The sequence below is a fragment of the Rhyacophila brunnea genome, unplaced genomic scaffold, assembly GCF_057557595.1.
Source record: "Rhyacophila brunnea isolate RB1 unplaced genomic scaffold, BYU_Rbru_1.0 scaffold_23, whole genome shotgun sequence".
NCBI classification, from domain to species: domain Eukaryota; kingdom Metazoa; phylum Arthropoda; class Insecta; order Trichoptera; family Rhyacophilidae; genus Rhyacophila; species Rhyacophila brunnea.
Genome location: NW_028232893.1, coordinates 15,539,186 through 15,559,132, shown reverse-complemented (window position 1 = coordinate 15,559,132; position 19,947 = coordinate 15,539,186). Strand labels below are relative to the sequence as shown.

Here is a 19,947-nt window from a genome sequence, read left to right as displayed (position 1 = left end):
ACAATTTAAAAAAATAGGATCTTTGGGGAAATCGCAGATATATATAACATACAGACTATACAGTTAGCTCTGGCAGTTGAATTTTGATATAAAAAATGCGAGAGAAAACTTACTATTCAGTGTAGCCACCAACCTAATGAAGAAATAGGTTTTGGTAAACCTATATTTTTAATAATAGCAACACTACGTTTATTGTAAACCAATCTTAAGCAAGGATCAACGCAATTGAATCATTGCGTGTAATGACGATTGATCATGACGGTCGGCGTGGATCGTTGGATCTGCGTACCTGCCAGTGTAATTACGCCTTAATAAAACAACTCATTTACAAATATTTCGTTAATTTTATTATGATACCGTTTCGTTATCTTTACTTGCAAGATTGTTCCAAATTCCCGTATCGCTAAAGTGAAATTCCTTCTCTATGAGGTATAAAGTCAAACTTAAAATTTGCGCCTTTGTCACACAACTCATATCGATATTGTGACTTGCGATAATTTCATAGGAGATACTTTTTTTTTCATGGGCCTTCAAGAGAGGTGCGAGATATTTCTCAATGGAGCGCCACTGGTACAGTAAAATGTAACAATTCAAAAATATATCGTGAGAAGTAAATGTGGATTTCAATTTACCGTGAATAGTATAAAGATTCAACGAAGGGACTTTTGTTGATAAGGAATGACGTTTCATTACTTGGTGTAACTCAATAGTGGAATATTTATTATCCAAAATGGTGGATATATTATTTATATTGTCAGTTCCTTTAGTACGATCGCCTTGTGAATTTGCATACAATTGAAAAGAATCACTCGACGAGGATAATACATGCAAACTTATGCATTTCTTGTCGATTGTTTTGAAATACTTCAACCGCTCGTCTGCTTTCTTCTTGTAAAACACCAAACGAAGAATCCGTAAATTATCCATGAGGCACTGAAACTCGGGTACTTTTTTTAACTCCAAAAACCGTTCTTTTACTGTTTCGTATCCTAGTGTGTATATTTCAAAGCATCTTCGTTGGGCCTCCAATGATACCCCTTCATCCGTCAGAAACTTCTGTATATTCCAGAATGATTGATAATTCACGTTTAAAAGAATAGGCTTTTTTTGAATTATCTCTCTGATGTCTATACCGGCAAGACTCCGAACCTCCAGAATCTGTTTAACGTTATCGAGATCCGCATGCAGAATTCCAAAATGAGTAGCTATTTTATTGTTGGGTATTTTAATACATGTTTGTATAATATTTAAAACACTGTCTATCTGAGAGAGGGGTCGATGCTTTATTCTAGGGTATGTTATTATACATTTTTGAAACGTTTCAGGCGGTAAATCAATATTCAATTCGAGATATCGCGACAGCACACGCATCCTCGCCTCCAGCAATGTCGTCGTGTAATCAGACATGGTTTCAGACATCGGCGGAGATGTCGGCCAAAGCGACAGACACTTAACCAACTGGCGCTGTACGTCCACGTCATCGGCCAAGAGCCCGTCATATTTGAGTTTAAAAATTGTTTTTTTAGAAACTATCGTAACATATTTTGCAAGAGTATCTGCAGATATATTCTTGAAGCCGCACTCCAACAAGGTCTTACATCTGTAGTCCACGGTGATGACTTTCATTTTCGAAAACATTTCAATTTCTGCAGGAGCTTTTCTTTTTATGCCATATTTATGAAACAAATTTTCCATAGAAATGCTGCGATCACCCTTTGTTGATTTTTTTAAAAGATATGATTTTATTTCATTCACTGGAACATCCATATTCTTCAATTCGTTCGTTGGACGCTTTTTCATGTTCACTCCTCGGACAACGTATTTCATATAACCCTTTATCCCGATGAATCTTTTACAATCATTCCTAACTATTGGCAATAGAATCATTTCTATATTTAAATCCACAACATAATCATCAAGGTTTATCTATAATTATAACCTCCAAATGGAATAAATAACATGTCAAAATTCAAAATTATTGAAAGTTGACATTCGACTGATGTAGCCAGTAGCCAGGAAATTAAAAAATGTCAATTGTGAATCCGGGTCTCCGAATTATGAAGCTGCATCAAAATAGCACAAACATACACAATTTTTTTATAGAAATAGGTAGAGGTTTGCGACATGTTAGAGATATTATTTTTTACAATCCGTCCAAAGAAAGTACATGAATTTAATTATATTCTTAGTAATTCACGAACCGAAGTACATTTGAATTTTGTGGCTCATTTCATTTATTTGATTTATATTATTGTCTCCTATATTATATTATCCTATAAGATCGAAAACGAAATGAGTCGAGAGGTAAAAATTTGTCGCGGTGTAAGACGGGTGTATATTGTCACCTCTGCTATTTAACATTTTTATACTCAGAAGCTATTTTCAAGGAAGCCTTACAAGGTGAATCGGTGGGTATTTTAGTTAATGGGAAACATATTAACAATATACGATTTGCCGATGATACTGTGCTGATTGCTGATAGTTTAAAGAGTTTACATCAACTGGCAGAAAAGTTTAATGATGTCAGTAATTCTTATGGTTTAAAAATGAACCTCAAGAAAACAAAACTATCAATAGTATCAAAAAATAGCAACACCTAGTCCAGGCACCAACACAAATTTTAATTAACACTAATTAACAGCGAACCAATCGAACGTGTGACCCATTTTAATTAATATTTAGGTTAATGGGTCAATGAGAAAATGGGACCAGTTTCAGGAAATAAAAACTAGAATTGAGATCGCACGGAGCGCCTTTCTCAAAATGAGACGTCTCCTTAGCAATCGAGATCTTAACCTAGGTCTGAGACTGCGTATGGTACGTTGTTATGTTCTCTCAATTCTTTTCTATGTTATGGAAGTATGGACGCTAAACCAAGAGATGTCACGGAGACTTGAAGCTTTCGAGATGTGGCTGTATAGAGGCATCCACAAAATTCCTTGGACTGATCGGGTGGCAAAATGTTGAAGTTCTCAATCAAATGGGGAAGGACCGAGAAGTTCTACGTAGTATCAAAACCAGGAAACTACAGTACCTCGGCCACATTATGAGAGGACAAATATATAGCATTCCCCAACTCGTCATTCAAGGAAATATCAATGGTAAGCGTAGCAGAGGACGGCGCCGCATTTCTTGGCTTAAGAACCTCCGTGGTTGGTACGAGTGCAGCTCTACTGAACTGTTCCGGGTAGCAGACGAGAAAAATAAGAATATCACCTTGATGGTGGCCAACCTCCACCAGGGGATGGCACAATAAGAAGAAGAATATATTTGTAAATATTAGGATATCGTTCGATATTGAAAACACACCAAAAGTGGCACATAGCTATCTCGTTTGGAGGTCCATTTACCTGGAACACCCAATGTTAAAACTCCAACTTTTTTGCGTGCATTTGTTTGTGCATCGTTAGTGCACGTTTGTGCACGATTTTTTTTCGTTTGTGCACCTATAATAACCGAAAAATTCCAATTTCAAATTGGGTGTTCCAGCTAAACGTTGGGTCACCCAATGTTGAAATTTAAACTTTTTTCGAGTGCATTCGTTTGTGCATCGTTAGTGCACGTTTGTGCACGCGTTTTTTCGTTTGTGCACGCACATTAAGGGGGTTATTCGCATTTCAATTTGGGTGACCCAGCTAAATGCTGGATACTTGTGTCACTAAACATGTGTTTTTCCTTAAATTTAAATTGTAAACACTTGTGCGTTGGTAGTGAACGTTAGTGCACGATTTTGTTTTGCTTTTTCACCTATATTTAGCGCGCTATTTATTTTTAAAGTTTGTATGCAAAACCTGACTGGGTGGGTTTAAAAAAATATTTTGTAGTTAAATCTCTTGTTGCTTAGCTAGTGCGCAATTCTGCATACTTTTTTATTTTTTTTTCTCATATAGTGCGTGAGTTATTCTATATGAAATATTTAATGACCGTTAAGTAGAACCACCCAACAAACTTTTTTAACTTTTTATTAAGTCATCGATTTGTCTATTATTGGCTTACGTTTGTGCACGTGCTTTTTTTGTTTTATCGATTATATCGTGAGAGATATTATTTTTTAAATTTTAGTGACTTGATACTTGAACCATTAAATTTGCCTTAAAATTTTTTTGTTTAGTGCATCCGATTAAGTTAATTTATGTTAACTTTTAGCACGATTTTTAAAATTTTTATCTCTTATATTAAGCTAGTTATTAGATTTTGAGTGGCCGTCAAGTTTTAAAACCAAACATTTTTTTTCCACATTTTTTAAATGCACACCTTTGAGTAATTTAATTACATGATTTTTCATGAAGTTTTTATTGTTTTTCCATTTAAATTACGCGAAAAATTCGCATTTTTCCATTTTCACTAAGTACCCCGTCAAAATGTTCTGAACAAAAACGACCGCATCCGTTTGGAACATCCAGTCAAAAGAGTCTCCTCAAAATAGCCAAAACGGTGTAAGGTGCACTAAATATGTCGGTTTATAATAGACTACCTCAAAATTGACAATTTGATTACACAAAAGTGTCAAAATTACAAAATCATTCTACTTTCTTAACATTTATCTATTTATTAATGATTTTGAATGGATCAATGTCAGTTTAATAAGGAAAAATGCAGTCAATTATATAATTATACTTACCTACTGTTTTTTAAAATGATCTGTAATAAAAATAAATACCGTTAAGTTATTAGAATACAATTAGGTATGCATACTTTTGAAAAATGCAATAGGTATATTTTTATGCAACGATATTTTCTTCAAAAGATAATATTGGAATGACATTTATATTTTTTTTATATAAAGGGATTAACTTGCAGGCACTTAACTCTTCCTAATAATATTTGCTTCTTCTTTTTCTCTGTTTCTCCAGGTGGTGCAACGTATGCTTGTAGTTCTGGTAGGTGTTATGTTAGGAGAGAAGTGTTAAGTCACTTCATATTATGCTATTCAGAATCGATATCAAATAAAGTTTTGTAGGTTCTTTAAAAAGTTATTGCCTCTGACAGCTTCGACAATTGTTTCACGCAAATGGTTTTCTTTTGAATGTGTGTGTTTATTAGTTCTTAAACAACGTACCTACTTACATATCTGTTTACATTTATATTTAAACTCATCACGATTATGAGTTTTTAAATGACATATTTGTTTAGGTACTACTTTCAAAATAAAATTCATCACACGCAAATGGTTTTTCTCCTGTTTCGTTTTATGAGCGTTAAGATGATTTTGTGCCGAGCCTCCGTATAAGTAGTCAATTTATTTAAAAGGTAATTCACCATTTTGTATCTTTACATATGTTTGAAGATTACTCCGTCGCGAGCATCCAAATGAACATACATTGCATTTATAAGATTTTTCACGAGTATGTTCTATATAATAAGTACATATTCATTTCATGTTTTTTAAGACAACAAAGTCGTAGGCATTTATATGAATATACATCGAATTTTAAAGGTTTTTCACCAGAATTTGTCACTTGTTAGTTTTTAAGATGACTTAGTTGCGAGCATCTATATGAACATACATTGCATTTATAAGGTTTTTCACCATCCACCAAAAATGGCCGCGTGCCTTAAGCGTTGGCATATTGCGTCAAGGGTCTCTAGTTCCAATCCTCGGTCCGGAAAGTACGCATATTATTCGCGAAAATCTATATGAACATACATTGCATTTATTAGATTTTTCATCAGAATGTGTCATTTTGTGTCTTTTAAACCTTTAATTTGCGAGCATCTATATGAACATAAATCGCTTTCGTTAGTGTGTGCACCAGTATTGTCATTCCACATGTTTTAAGACTACTAGGTTTTTTAAATGACATATTTGATTACATTTCAAAGTCATCACTCATTACACGCAACTGGTTTTTCTCCTGAATGTGTAAGTTTATGAGTTCTTAAGCAACGTATTCGATGCGATGCTGCCAAAAGTTGGTAAGTTGATAGTTTAGGTATTTTGAGTTTACCACGGATAATATGTCTATACTTATATACGTTTGCCATATAAAAATATCAAGTTCATCCGATTTTTGAAACATAGTTTCTTTAGCAGCTATTCATTATGTTAAAAATACGTAACTCTTGATCGTTCTATTTACCAACATCAGAAGACTGTAAAGATGTTTACAGTCTTAATTTAGATAAGAATCTAACTAATGAAACGTAATGGTGAAATCTTTGTTATACTATTACCTAACAGTTTTATTATTTTTTAATAGTTAAGCTAAAATATAAGACTTCCGAAATAGGTTTGTAAATATTATGGTAAAATGGCATAGAAATTACATTATTTTCAACAGAAGGTATATGGAAGAATTATCAGAAACATATTCAAATAACATAAACTTATTCAATGAAAGAACTTATGAACTTACACATTAAGGAGAAAAACCATTTGCGTGTGATGAATGTGATTTCCAATATAATCAAATATGTAATTTAAAAATACCTAGTAAGCTTAAAACATATGGAATGGCAATACTGATAAAAACCTTTAAAATGCGATGAAAGTTCATATAGATGCTCGCAAATTAGTTTTCTTCGATTCCCATCTTGGTTGTATACTCATGGCTGAGGATCTTGACCACTGTTAAATTTTGTTATCCTTTGAGCGACTAAGACTTTCAAGCCTTCTCGATCTTCAGTTTCTCGCAAAGCAGAATAAATGGTGGCCGCAGTAATCGTAAAAGACATGATATGACAAATTCTTTCAAAGAACCTAAATTTAATCAGTGCACATATAGCTGCTGGCAACACAGTAGTTTAAAAAGACAAAAGTGATAATAAATAGTGTTGAAAAACCTTATCAATGCAATTATTGTTTATAAAGATGCTCGCAACCTAGAAACATTAAAATCTATAATATGAAACATAACGGGGGACACCCTCATTAATGCGATTTGTGTACATATAGATGCTCGCAAATTAATATTTTAGAAGACAAACAATGGCATATTATAATGAAAAACTTTATAAATGCCATGAATGTTCATATAGATGCTCGAAAATTAGTTGTTTTCTCCTCTCTTCTTGGTTGTATATTCATGGCTGAGGATCTTGACCACATTTAAATTTTGTCATCCTTTGAGCGACCAAGACTTTTAAGCCGTCTCGACCTTCCGCTTTTCGCAGAGCGGAATGAATGGTGCCAGCAATACTCGTAAAAAACATAAAATAACACATTGTGACGAAGAACCATAATGTGATCAGTGGACATATAGATGCTCGCTAGTTTAAAAATAAATTAGATGACAAAAAATGTGTTCAAAAACCTTATAAATGCAATATATGTTCATAAAGATGCTCGCAACCTAGAAACTTAAAATCTATAAAATAAAACATAACGGGGCACACCCTCATAAATGCGATTCGTGTTTATATAGATGCTCGCGAATTAATGTTTTAAAAGTCATACAATGACACATTCTGATTAAAAATTTTATAAATTCAATGTATGTTCATATAGATTCTCGCGACGTGGTAGTCTTTAAATACCTACATATTATGACACATATTGTTATCGAACATGTCCATTACTTATAAGATCTTATAATCCCAAATCCCATATGAGATCATTTATGAGGGTGTGACCCGTTATGTTTTATTTTATAAATTTTAAGGTTTCTTGGTTGCGAGCATCCTTATAACCATATATTGCATTTATAAGGTTTTTGAACACTTTTTTTGTCATCTTAAGTATTTTTAAACTAGCGAGCACCTATATGTACACTGATCACATTTAGGTTCTTTGTCATAATGTGTTATTTCATGTTTTTTACGAGTATTGCGGGCACCATTCATTCTGCTCTACGAGAAGCTGAAGGTCGAGAAGGCTTAAAAGTCTTGGTCGCTCAAAGGATGACAAAATTTAAAAGTGGTCAAGATCCTCAGCCATGAGTATACAACCAAGAAGAGAGGAAAAGACAACTAATTTGCGAGCATCTATATGAACTTTCATCGCATTTTAAAGGTTTTTATCAGTATTGCCATTCCATATGTTTTAAGCTTACTAGGTATTTTTAAATTACATATTTGATTATATTGGAAATCACATTCATCACACGCAAATGGTTTTTCTCCTTAATGTGTAAGTTCATAAGTTCTTTCATTGAATAAGTTTATGTTATTTGAATATGTTTCTGATAATTCTTCCATATACCTTCTGTTGAAAATAATGTAATTTCTATGCCATTTTAACATAATATTTACAAACTTATTTCGGCAGTCCTATATTATTTTAGCTCAACTATTGAAAAATAATTAAACTGTTAGGTAATAGTATTACAAAGATTTTACGACTGCGTTTCATTAGTTAGATTCTTATCTAAATAAAACTGTAAACATCTTTACAGTCTTCTGATGTTGGTAAATTGAACGATCAAGAGTTACGTATTTTTAACATAATGAATAGCTGCTAAATAAACTATGTTTTAAAAATCGGATGAACTTGATATTGTTATATGGCAAACGTATATAAGTATAGACAAAGTATGTATAAGAATCCGTGGTAAACTCAAAATACCTAAACTATCAACTTACCAACTTTTGGCAGCATCGTATCGAATACGTTGTTTAAGAACTCATAAACTTACACATTCAGGAGAAAAACCAGTTGCGTGTAATGAGTGATGACTTTGAAATGTAATCAAATATGTCATTTAAAAAACCTAGTAGTCTTAAAACATGTGGAATGACAATACTGGTGCACACACTAACGAAAGCGATTTATGTTCATATAGATGCTCGCAAATTAAAGGTTTAAAAGACACAAAATGACACATTCTGATGAAAAATCTAATAAATGCAATGTATGTTCATATAGATTTTCGCGAATAATATGCGTACTTTCCGGACCGAGGATTGGAACTAGGGACCCTTGACGCAATATGCCAACGCTTAAGGCACGCGGCCATTTTTGGTGGATGGTGAAAAACCTTATAAATGCAATGTATGTTCATATAGATGCTCGCAACTAAGTCATCTTAAAAACTAACAAATGACAAATTCTGGTGAAAACCCTTTAAAATTCGATGTATATTCATATAAATGCCTACGACTTTGTTGTCTTAAAAAACATGAAATGAATATGTACTTATTATATAGAACATACTCGTGAAAAATCTTATAAATGCAATGTATGTTCATTTGGATGCTCGCGACGGAGTAATCTTCAAACATATGTAAAGATACAAAATGGTGAATTACCTTTTAAATAAATTGACTACTTATACGGAGACTCGGCACAAAATCATCTTAACGCTCATAAAACGAAACAGGAGAAAAACCATTTGCGTGTGATGAATTTTATTTTGAAAGTAGTACCTAAACAAATATGTCATTTAAAAACTCATAATCGTGATGAGTTTAAATATAAATGTAAACAGATATGTAAGTAGGTACGTTGTTTAAGAACTAATAAACACACACATTCAAAAGAAAACCATTTGCGTGAAACAATTGTCGAAGCTGTCAGAGGCAATAACTTTTTAAAGAACCTACAAAACTTTATTTGATATCGATTCTGAATAGCATAATATGAAGTGACTAACACTTCTCTCCTAACATAACACCTACCAGAACTACAAGCATACGTTGCACCACCTGGAGAAACAGAGAAAAAGAAGATGCAAATATTATTAGGAAGAGTTAAGTGCCTGCAAGTTAACCCCTTTATATAAAAAAAATATAAATGTCATTCCAATATTATCTTTTGAAGAAAATATCGTTGCATAAAAATATACCTATTGCATTTTTCAAAAGTATGCATACCTAATTGTATTCTAATAACTTAACGGTATTTATTTTTATTACAGATCATTAAAAAAACAGTAGGTAAGTATAATTATATAATTGACTGCATTTTTCCTTATTAAACTGACATTGATCCATTCAAAATCATTAATAAATAGATAAATGTTAAGAAAGTAGAATGATTTTGTAATTTTGACACTTCGTCGCTATAGGATTTGTTTCCCGAATATCCATTTTTGTCGAAATCGACATTTTAATGCAGTTCAATTTCTTTTATGGAACTCTACCGAAATCATTTATAAAAAAAATATTTTTTTTATCTAGGAACAGAGATATTTTTTTGAAAAACCCGAATACGCCATGTTAAGTTACAATTACTCCGTGTTGTTCTCCCGAATGTCCAACTATTCGTACCTGAATATCCAAGTTAATTTCGGTCGAAATAAATCTCTGGCTGAGTTTTTATTTCCCGAATATGACTTTTAGCCAATCAAACCGCGCTGACGCCGTGCATCTCGCTCCCACATTCACGCTGTCTAGCTCTAAAACAATCACGCCCACTTTTATATTTTTCGGCCGTCTGGAATCCTCTTTCAAATTTCGTCTTATTGATATTGTTTTTAAAGTTACTATTGTATTAATAGTGAATTCATCTAATTTGAAGAGATCGTTTATAGCTGATACATCACTAGTTTGCCCTGAACTTATAGTAAAGTTATGGAAGTGAGTATTTTAACCTAAATAACTGCATTTTGTTTTGATAAATGACACAAAATCCCAACGGTTATATGAATTCTACAGTATGACCCGGCAACTACTATGACGTAAAAAATAATTATTATTTCAAATTATTATTAATCAAACATTGTTTGTCTTTATTTTACTTTTAATCTAGGTATTTCTATGAAAATAAAGGCGATGCTATGATTTATTTTTGAATGCGCTGATAGTTAATTTAATTTAATATGTATGTTAGTAACTATTTATTTGGTGAATATTATATACTTAGGATATTGGTACCTACCTAATATTAGCAGCCAATGGTAATTAATTTATAGATGCTATTATTTTGTGTTGTCATTCCAATAGTAAATATATAATATTTATTTGGTGGTTTGTAATAAGTTTAATTGTTAATTATAGAAATATATAGGTATAATAATATACAGATATATATACATAGTTTTTTTTTTTTTTGAAAAATAATTAATATAAAATTGTTAGCAAGTACGAGTAAGTACCATCATAAAATATTGGAGAAATCCGTGACGTCGGTTAGTAATTGAAGTAGTAGATACCTACTTTTATTTAATAAACAAAAACCGATCGCCAATAGTCGCATGATTTTGAAAAATACTGATAAGCAGGTATTAACAGGCCAATAGTTAAAGTTTGTCGTCATAAGTAGGTATGTCACCTCGTAGCATAGTGGGTAATTCGTGGACTTGGTCGTAAACCCAGGAGATGCAGGGACGATTCCTGCCGGGTGTCTTACTTTTTTCAAAAAGATTTTTTCTATTGGTTTTAATATATTTTCTCAGAAGTGATTTTCAAAATTATGTATGTTCAATAATTAGAATGGTACATTCTTAAATCTTGTGAATTATTGGTTGAATAAAAAAAAAAGATTATTAAAAACTATTTTATTACTTATTACGAAAAAAACCGAAAAAAGCGAATGCCGCATGTTATTATTACCTACGAACTTGGGTTATTACGAACATTAGGTATTTAAATAGTAAAAGTAATCATTACCAATTATCGTGTAAATAAATATAACATTTGAGGTGCGTACTTTTTAACCACTCAGTAATCCGTGGGCCGTGCAGCAATACGCTACGGTCTTAAGTCCCGAACGTCCATGTTTTGTCCCGAATATCCATTATTCTGAGAGAGCGCTAAAAATTTCCCGAATGTCCACAACGAGTACTTGTAAATAAAACGCATTTTCTGTGCATTTACTGATTTATACCAGTATATTATTCTTGGAATCTATTCTTAGATAATGTTGCAATCATACAGTGTAGAAAGAATGATTGATACATCTACTGATATTTCAATATACGACAATGAAATTTGTTTTTCGTCTCCTGAAAAATTGACATTTGGTCTATTCGGGAAACAAATCCTATAGCGACGACTTTTGTGTAATCAAATTGTCAATTTTGAGGTAGTCTATTATAAACCGACATATTTAGTGCACCTTACACCGTTTTGGCTATTTTGAGGAGACTCTTTTGACTGGATGTTCAAAACGGATGCGGTCGTTTTTGTTCAGGACATTTTGACGGGGTACTTAGTGAAAATGGAAAAATGCGAATTTTTCGCGTAATTTAAATGGAAAAACAATAAAAACTTCATGAAAAATCTAATTAAATTACTCAAAGGTGTGCATTTAAAAAATGTGGAAAAAAAATGTTTGGTTTTAAAACTTGAAGGCCACTCAAAATCTAATTACTAGCTTAATATAAGAGATAAAAATTTTAAAAATCGTGCTAAAAGTTTACATAAATTAACTTAATCGGATGCACTAAACAAAAAAATTTTAAGGCAAATTTAATGGTTCAAGTATCAAGTCACTAAAATTTAAAAAATAATATCTCTCACGATATAATCGATAAAACAAAAAAAGCACGTGCACAAACGTAAGCCAATAATAGACAAATTGATGACTTAATAAAAAGTTAAAAAAGTTTGTTGGATGGTTCTACTTAACGGTCATTAAATATTTCATATAGAATAACTCACGCACTATATGAGAAAAAAAATAAAAAAGTATGCAGAATTGCGCACTAGCTAAGCAACAAGAGATTTAACTACAAAATATTTTTTTAAACCCACCCAGTCAGGCTTTGCATACAAACTTTAAAATTAAATAGCGCGCTAAATATAGGTGAAAAAGCAAAACAAAATCGTGCACTAACGTTCACCACCAACGCACAAGTGTTTACAATTTAAATTTAAGGAAAAACACATGTTTAGTGACACAAGTATCCAGCATTTAGCTGGGTCACCCAAATTGAAATGCGAATAACCCCCTTAATGTGCGTGCACAAACGAAAAAAACGCGTGCACAAACGTGCACTAACGATGCACAAACGAATGCACTCGAAAAAAGTTTAAATTTCAACATTGGGTGACCCAACGTTTAGCTGGAACACCCAATTTGAAATTGGAATTTTTCGGTTATTATAGGTGCACAAACGAAAAAAAATCGTGCACAAACGTGCACTAACGATGCACAAACAAATGCACGCAAAAAAAGTTGGAGTTTTAACATTGGGTGTTCCAGGTAAATGGACCTCTCGTTTGGTCGGTATTCAAAAACTCGTTTCGCAATTGGATTTTTCTATGGTTGGTCTGGATGTCTATGGTCTGTCTGTTGTCTATGATCACTATATTTGGATTATGTGTTTCAAAAACGGCGGTTTTCACACTACTTTGTGTTTGTGTTTTTGACATATCAATGACATGTTCTTATGATTCAGTTACCAAATTTTACTTATGTTTACAAAATGAATGGTGCTCTGTGTGATATTATCTTGTTTTAAGTATAACATTTTTAAAAAGCAGGTTTGTACTTCCAGTGGTAAATTGACAACAATGGATAATAGCATGGATGAATCTCTAACTCCCGGAAAAATACTGTTCCGTCTCGAAGAACTGCGAAAATGGCAACAAATACAAGAACGTCGGCTTCTCGAGCAACAAACGAGTCAGAGAAAAACCTTAACAGAAGAACAATTGAAAGTTCGTCAACATTTTAATAACCGAAGTCATGTAAGTTACACTAGTGATATGCCTAATAATTCTACCACTTCTTGTGAGAATGTTGGACACTCGGACAGCGATGTGGAAATTGAATGTTATCCCGATCGACCGTGTGATTATTTTAGTTTACAAACAGTTGAAATGTTGTCGAATGAATCTGAACCTCTCTCACCGCAAAGTGGAATAAGAGATAATCTGACATCTTATGATTCTGACAAGTCTATAAAACTTGCACAAAATATTTATCAGACGAGGCAGACGAACGGAGACCTTCTAAATTGTACTAAAAATAGAACCAATACAAAAATAAGACTCGAAGAAATACCAATCATCGCTCCCAAAGATTTCAAAACACTGCTAGAAGACAATTTAAAAAATGAAAAACCTAGAATAAGCCCTCCAAAAAATAATAAAAAAGTTATGAAAAAGTATCTCAAACGAGGTGAAGGGATGACAAGGTTTAAATTGACGCCGGATGATATTGGTTTGAATAAAACCAACAAATTGCCATGGAGAAGGAAGAATTTAAAAAAAATACCAGAAAATATAAAAGAAAAACAAAAAATAACAGTTATCGAACCTAAAGTAAAAACTACATTTTCGAAGCCAGTATCAGATAAATCTCAAAAGGTGACCAGTAAAAAGAAGTTAAATTTTCCAACCGAGCCCTGTGAAAATAATGCATTTGATAATTTACCCATTCCAAGATGCGAAAAACTAAATCAATCTTTTAAAGAAACTTGTGTTACTGAAGTTTCAGACAGTTCGAATAAAACATTGTCACCTGGAAGACATCCGACTACCTGGGAATCGATTTTCAATAATGACCATGAAAAATTTCTGACAATGTTCAAGCGGACCAGTCTCTATCGGGATTATCTTGAATGCCCTGAAAATTATATGTCGGATTCTTCAGTTTCAATGAGCCCTTCATTTAATAAATTGAAAATGAATAAAGAAATAGCAGAACAGAATATGTTTGAATTGTTGGAAAAGAAAGTTGATAATGCTAGTTTTTGTTCCACGAGTAGTTTTATTTGCAAAATGGTCGGCAATGGCAATGGCAATGTCAATGGCAGTGCTGGCAACATTACTCCAAATATAAATAAAGAATATATTCAAAGACATCCCCGTGTTCTAAATTTGAAACCGAGTTTGGTTCAATTGAAAACAATTGAAAATCTAAACAGCAGTAAAGAATCCATTGCAGATGAAAGTAGAAATTTTCAATATCTGAATGAATTTAAAAATAAAACAATCCTAGACTCACAATTAAACACGGATTGTGCTTCAAATGATGATACAGATGAATATACGGAAAGTACAGATACAGAAGAAACGTGTAAAATAGGTATTGACAATCTTATTCCTACCTCTACTCCTAATCAACCTCTGGACATTATTGCAGAAAAAATACCAGATAAAACAAAAGATTGTCAACAAATGTCTCCAGATGCAAAGAGGAAGATTATCAAAATTGTAATAAGGAATGACAGTAGCAATGATTTTACTGTTGATCATGTTGAAAATATATCCGACTATGACAGAACCATCACAGAGCAAGGTAAAAATAATGTTGAATTAGATGCGCAGTCCGATTTGCAAACCAAAACTGAACTACTCAAGTCTCGATTGATGGAGTTAGAATCTGAGATAGAGGTATTTCGGAAAGAGAATGAAGCTATCAACCTATTGAAGGAAGAAATTTTTAAAGAAAAGGATGAATTTTTAAGAGAAAAGGCTGAAATGGAGCGTAAGATTAATGAGGACAAGATAGTCGCCGAGTATTATTTAGCGGAGGAAAAAGAAAAACTTGCCAAGCAAAAGTTATTGTACGATAGACACATAAAAGACATGAAGGGACAGTCTCTCAAAAAGGATCGGCAAGAAATTTTGTCCCTCAAAAGGGAACTGGAGGATTTGAAGCGGCAGATAGCCGACAAGGAAGCCAAAACGGGAGCCTTTCAAGCGAGGCTGAGAAACCAGATTAAAAACTTGGAAAAAGATAATGACAATCTACGAGAAGAAAATGACAAGTTGAAAAAGGAAAATAAAAAAATATCCAATTCAAATGCGAGAACTCGGAGATTGTCAAATATCAAATCGTTAGCCGAAATTAACAAATCTCTGGCGGAATTTACAATTAATAACAAAATGACCGAGGTCGAAATAGAGGATGTTTATCCGGTGAAGAGTATCTCATCGGAGTATTTGGCCGGAGAAGAGAGACCAAATAGATCCAGCAGAAGTTGTAAACCGAGTGTGATCAGGCACAGGGCCAAAAGTGTGCCCAATTTGTCAACTGCCACATCTCGATATGCAAAATACTTCAGCAAAAAAAATGAGAATTTGAAGATGAGACAAAATACTGACTACAAGTTCGATTTGAATTCGGAACAAAATTCAAATGATGACAGTAATTCCGATGATGAAGGAAACAAAAGAATACTTCCTGCTGATGATTTTACTAGAAATTCTTCCGGTAGTATTGATTATGGGAATTTGTCAAACGGCCAAGACATTGATTGCAAGAATAAAGATTCAGTCGAAGATGTTTTATTGACCAAACCGAACATCACTGCATACAGAAATGAGAATTTGATTGAAAAAATGTATATGGAAAAATTTAATAGGCTTTCGGAGCACGACCTTACGCGATCGAATATTCAAGACATTTCCAATAAGAAGGAGAGTGTTACCCCTGCTCCGGAGTCGATGAGCGAAGAAAAATCTGAAATAAATAGGCCCGACGGTAGTAAAGAAATACGGTTTGAAAACGGCAACACCAAACTTGTATCGGCGGACGGGTCTTATTCGAAGTTTACTTATTACAATGGTGACATCAAAGAAACATTCTACAAAGAAGGCATGATCAAATACTTCTACAAGGAAGTCAACACGTATCATACTACTTACAAAGATGGGTCACAAGTTCTACAATTCCCAGAGTAATTAATGCCTTTGTTTACGTTCTATTCTGTAGATTGCTTGTTTTGCTATTGTAATGTATAGGTGCTAGAGCAGTGATTCCCAATTAACATGTTATACAACATAACGGAACCCCTTATATTATTTTTTAGTATAGTATTACATCATCCCATTAGTAATTCAGTGTTTTAGTTGAAATGATAGAAAAAATGTTTTTTTTTTTTTAAGTGTAATCCTATACTTTACTCATATATTTCCCATTATTATTTGTGTTTCTTTCCTATCTTGCCCTTAAATTTTCAATTCTTTGGCAATAGAATTATCTCAGTTTGTCTACTTAACTGTTTCCCATTAAGTAATGTGATTTTATAGACTGCACATATAGTAGTGCCAGGTCAAGAAAATATGGTGGATGTGTCACATTCCATTTAAACTGCCTCGGTTTTTGCAGGGTCCTTTATGCCATATGAGGTCTGGCGTTATTGTCATGGAAAATGATACTCCTGTCAGGCGAGGTTGAACCTTTTTCCTCCAAATGATTGCTTTAGTAATTAAAAATTTAAGGTCAAGATGAGGAAACATCTAAAACATATCCTAGATTAAATTTAAAATATAAATTTTGTATAATTTCTAACATTCTTAAAATACCGTAATATTTGGTTGGCTTGTTTGAGAGAACATAACAGCGAACAATATGCAGTTTCAGGAGTCATGCATTCAATTGGTTAGCTGTTAATTACAAAGTTCGTGTTTGGCATAGCTATTTTGGATATTTACTATATCTTTGTGTTTTTTCCAGCGGCCATTTGGAGCGGCGTTATAAAGACGGTTCGATACAGGCTCACCTACCAGGCGGCGCCACCAGGTGGACGCGGCCCGACGGAAATGAAGAGTGGAGATTTCCTGACGGGACCCTCGTCATGGTCAACTCCAATGGAGAGCAGACTCTCCGCTTCCCGAACGGTCAGACTGAGATTCATACCCATGATCATAAGGTAAATCTGGCTTAATGTTTTTTTTAAATTTATCCCAATGAATACCAGCATTTTCAAGTAGTGCTCTTTCTGCTATGAGATACATAATGTACATAATATGTTTATTGTGTTTTTCAGAGGAGAGAATTTCCCGATGGCACTGTGAAAGTGGTATACGCTGATGGTGTGGTGGAGACCCGCTACGCTAACGGGAGGATCAGGGTCAAAGACAAACGGGGAAACCTCGTCATGGACTCCGCTGTGCGCCGCACTACGCAATCCTAATTATACATCATTTTGATTTCCACTTGAATAAATCCCACTGTTATGCACCTTCCAATAATATGACTGCCGGTGAGAATTGAATTTATGTGAACATACAACGGGGACGATAATGAAATGATAATGGTATAGAACTTGTGATTTCTCAACTTTTTTCGTTTCTCGAGATTTCAGAATTCTCAATATTAAAAACTTTTCACAAGCGACTTTACAAAATTCTGTTCCAGCTTGATGTCAAGAGCTATTTTGCTCGCTTTGCTTGCCAAAAAATTTGTTGGTTCACTTTCAATTTAATTGTACATGCGAGATCTTTCATTTGATTATGTCTTTTTTTAAAAATTGCTACTTTCAGGAATATAGAATGTTAAAAATCAACAATCAAAAAAAAAAAAAATTAACTTCTCTATTATATTTATATATATGTATATCTCCATATTTTTCGTCACCTTACTATCTATCTATATGTCAGAAAAATAGTTTTATGGTAATTGGAACTCTTTGAAATGTCACAATTTCAAATTATTCTACAACATAGTCTGCTGTTTTGCATTGTATGTAATAATTTATTTATAGCTTTTAAACATGAAGTAACCATCTTGATTTTCCCATGTTTCAATTATCTATGCATTTTTCATTATTTCAGCACCTTTATATGAATATAATATAATTTTAACTACTAATCTTTATGTGCGTAATACAAATGACCACAACACTGTTTTCATTTATTTTGTAAATCCGTCATCAGGGTTTTTACTATTGATGATGTATTTCAAAATTGGAACACTTCTGAGTAGACCTGTATGTACAGTGAAACCCTGATTTTACGATTTTCAAGGGACCCTAGAAAAAAAATGATAAATGCGGTGAGATACCCGGGGTTCCAGCGGCTAGCTCAGGTGTCCATCGAACCCCGGATTCACAAAAAAAAAAAAATTAAACGGTTGGAGTATAAATAAAACTCGGTCTTTCGTGTTCGTGACGTGGTCTTATATTTTCTTATAATTTTTAGTTTCACAAATACAAATTTATATCTGGGTTTTTACGATTATAGTCGCAGGTCCTATCCTATTGGAAAAAGGACGCTTACTAACTTTTTTTCTCTTTTTAAATTCCTCAGACCCACGCCAACTAGTAAAAGGGACTAGTGATTGGCCAAATCTGATCGCATGATCTTTGATTCGGCGAATCACGAGCCTGACCCTGGCGCCGGCGCGCGAGGATTTCACGCACAATGCGCGGCAAAATTTATTATATTTGAATACTTATATTTAGTCTTAAAATTATCGCTTTCATCCATCATCATTTATACTTTTTAAATTAAATTAAATTTATCTTAATTACACCTCCGCCCAATATGCGATTTTCACACACCGGACGAAGGCCTTTACTTATGATTAAAAATACTTACGTGGTTGAGCAAGGAATCAGATTAGATGTTTTATGAAGCCGTTTCTAGAGGTCAGGGTTACGTTTCGACTTATAGCTACTAAATGATTATTTTACACCGGGAGAAGCCCGCCTGTAACAGGGGTGTATCAGCGGGATATACAATTATTTTTTTTTAAAAAAAACTCGTTTTTCTCCTGGATTTTTTGTCTTGAATTATTTTCCGGTTCTCAGCTAGAGTTTTAGTTTTCTTCATGGGGAGCATTTTAGTTGCGACTTATAAAAATTCGTGATACAATATGCGAGGCAAGCCTGAGCGTCGATCGACCTGTGCAAACAGAGCGACGCGACTGAAAGGTCTGTCATAGTATGTATCATAAATAATTCTATGAAAGCGTAATGAAAAATATTCAACAAAAACGGTCAATCGGGATAATATTTGTGACGGGACCATATAATTTAGACGATAGATCGAGGAAATCGATAAATCGGGGAACGGTTAATGCGGAATTATTTAACATTGTTCTTATGGGTGTTTGGCGGGACTTTCAAAAATGAACGATCCATGCGGGAAAACGATTTATGCGAGAACAGTAGATCGGGGTTCCACTGTATTCTTTGCTTCACCGCATTAATGCAAAAAGATAGTTTTGGAAAACATCAAATAAATAAATAACACCTTGTTAAGTAAACCATGATGCCGTGCACTCAATTGTCGGGTTGCTATTAGTTGTGAGTTGTTGGCAATCCACAATTCTGCTTCATTCCTTTGTATGAGAAAGTCGGTAGAATGCCACTCTATACCTCTATGGTTGTGCTTTACTGTAAATAGCTATGTGCAGTTATTTACAGTTGGAGCTCTTTCAGGCCGGAC

The 19,947-nt window shown here is 33.5% G+C and overlaps 2 protein-coding genes across 2 annotated transcripts; one reads left to right on the top strand and one right to left on the bottom strand.

Moving 5' to 3' along the window:
* Positions 1–202: 202 nt before the first annotated feature.
* Positions 203–1,991, bottom strand: LOC147069587 (transcription termination factor 5, mitochondrial-like). The gene has a single exon (XM_085950645.1). The coding sequence runs from the start codon at positions 1,885–1,887 to the stop codon at positions 349–351; it is 1,539 nt and encodes a 512-aa protein (XP_085806771.1). The 5' UTR covers positions 1,888–1,991; the 3' UTR covers positions 203–348.
* An 11,135-nt stretch (positions 1,992–13,126) lies between these two features.
* On the top strand, positions 13,127–18,067 carry Sas-4 (spindle assembly abnormal 4). Its single transcript, XM_085950169.1, has 3 exons — positions 13,127–16,451; positions 17,231–17,426; positions 17,544–18,067. Exons 1-3 carry the CDS (start codon positions 13,252–13,254, stop codon positions 17,688–17,690), a joined length of 3,543 nt encoding a protein of 1,180 aa, XP_085806295.1. The 5' UTR covers positions 13,127–13,251; the 3' UTR covers positions 17,691–18,067.
* The last annotated feature ends 1,880 nt before the right edge of the window (positions 18,068–19,947 follow it).

Bases quoted from the DNA above. Each gene is read 5' to 3' on its own strand.
- LOC147069587 (XM_085950645.1), bottom strand. From the start codon at position 1,887: ATGATTCTATTGCCAATAGTTAGGAATGATTGTAAAAGATTCATCGGG.
- Sas-4 (XM_085950169.1), top strand. From the start codon at position 13,252: ATGGTGCTCTGTGTGATATTATCTTGTTTTAAGTATAACATTTTTAAA. The intron at 16,452-17,230 runs GTAATTAATGCC...TGTTTTTTCCAG, and splicing joins CAAGTTCTACAATTCCCAGA to CGGCCATTTGGAGCGGCGTT. The intron at 17,427-17,543 runs GTAAATCTGGCT...TGTGTTTTTCAG, and splicing joins TTCATACCCATGATCATAAG to AGGAGAGAATTTCCCGATGG.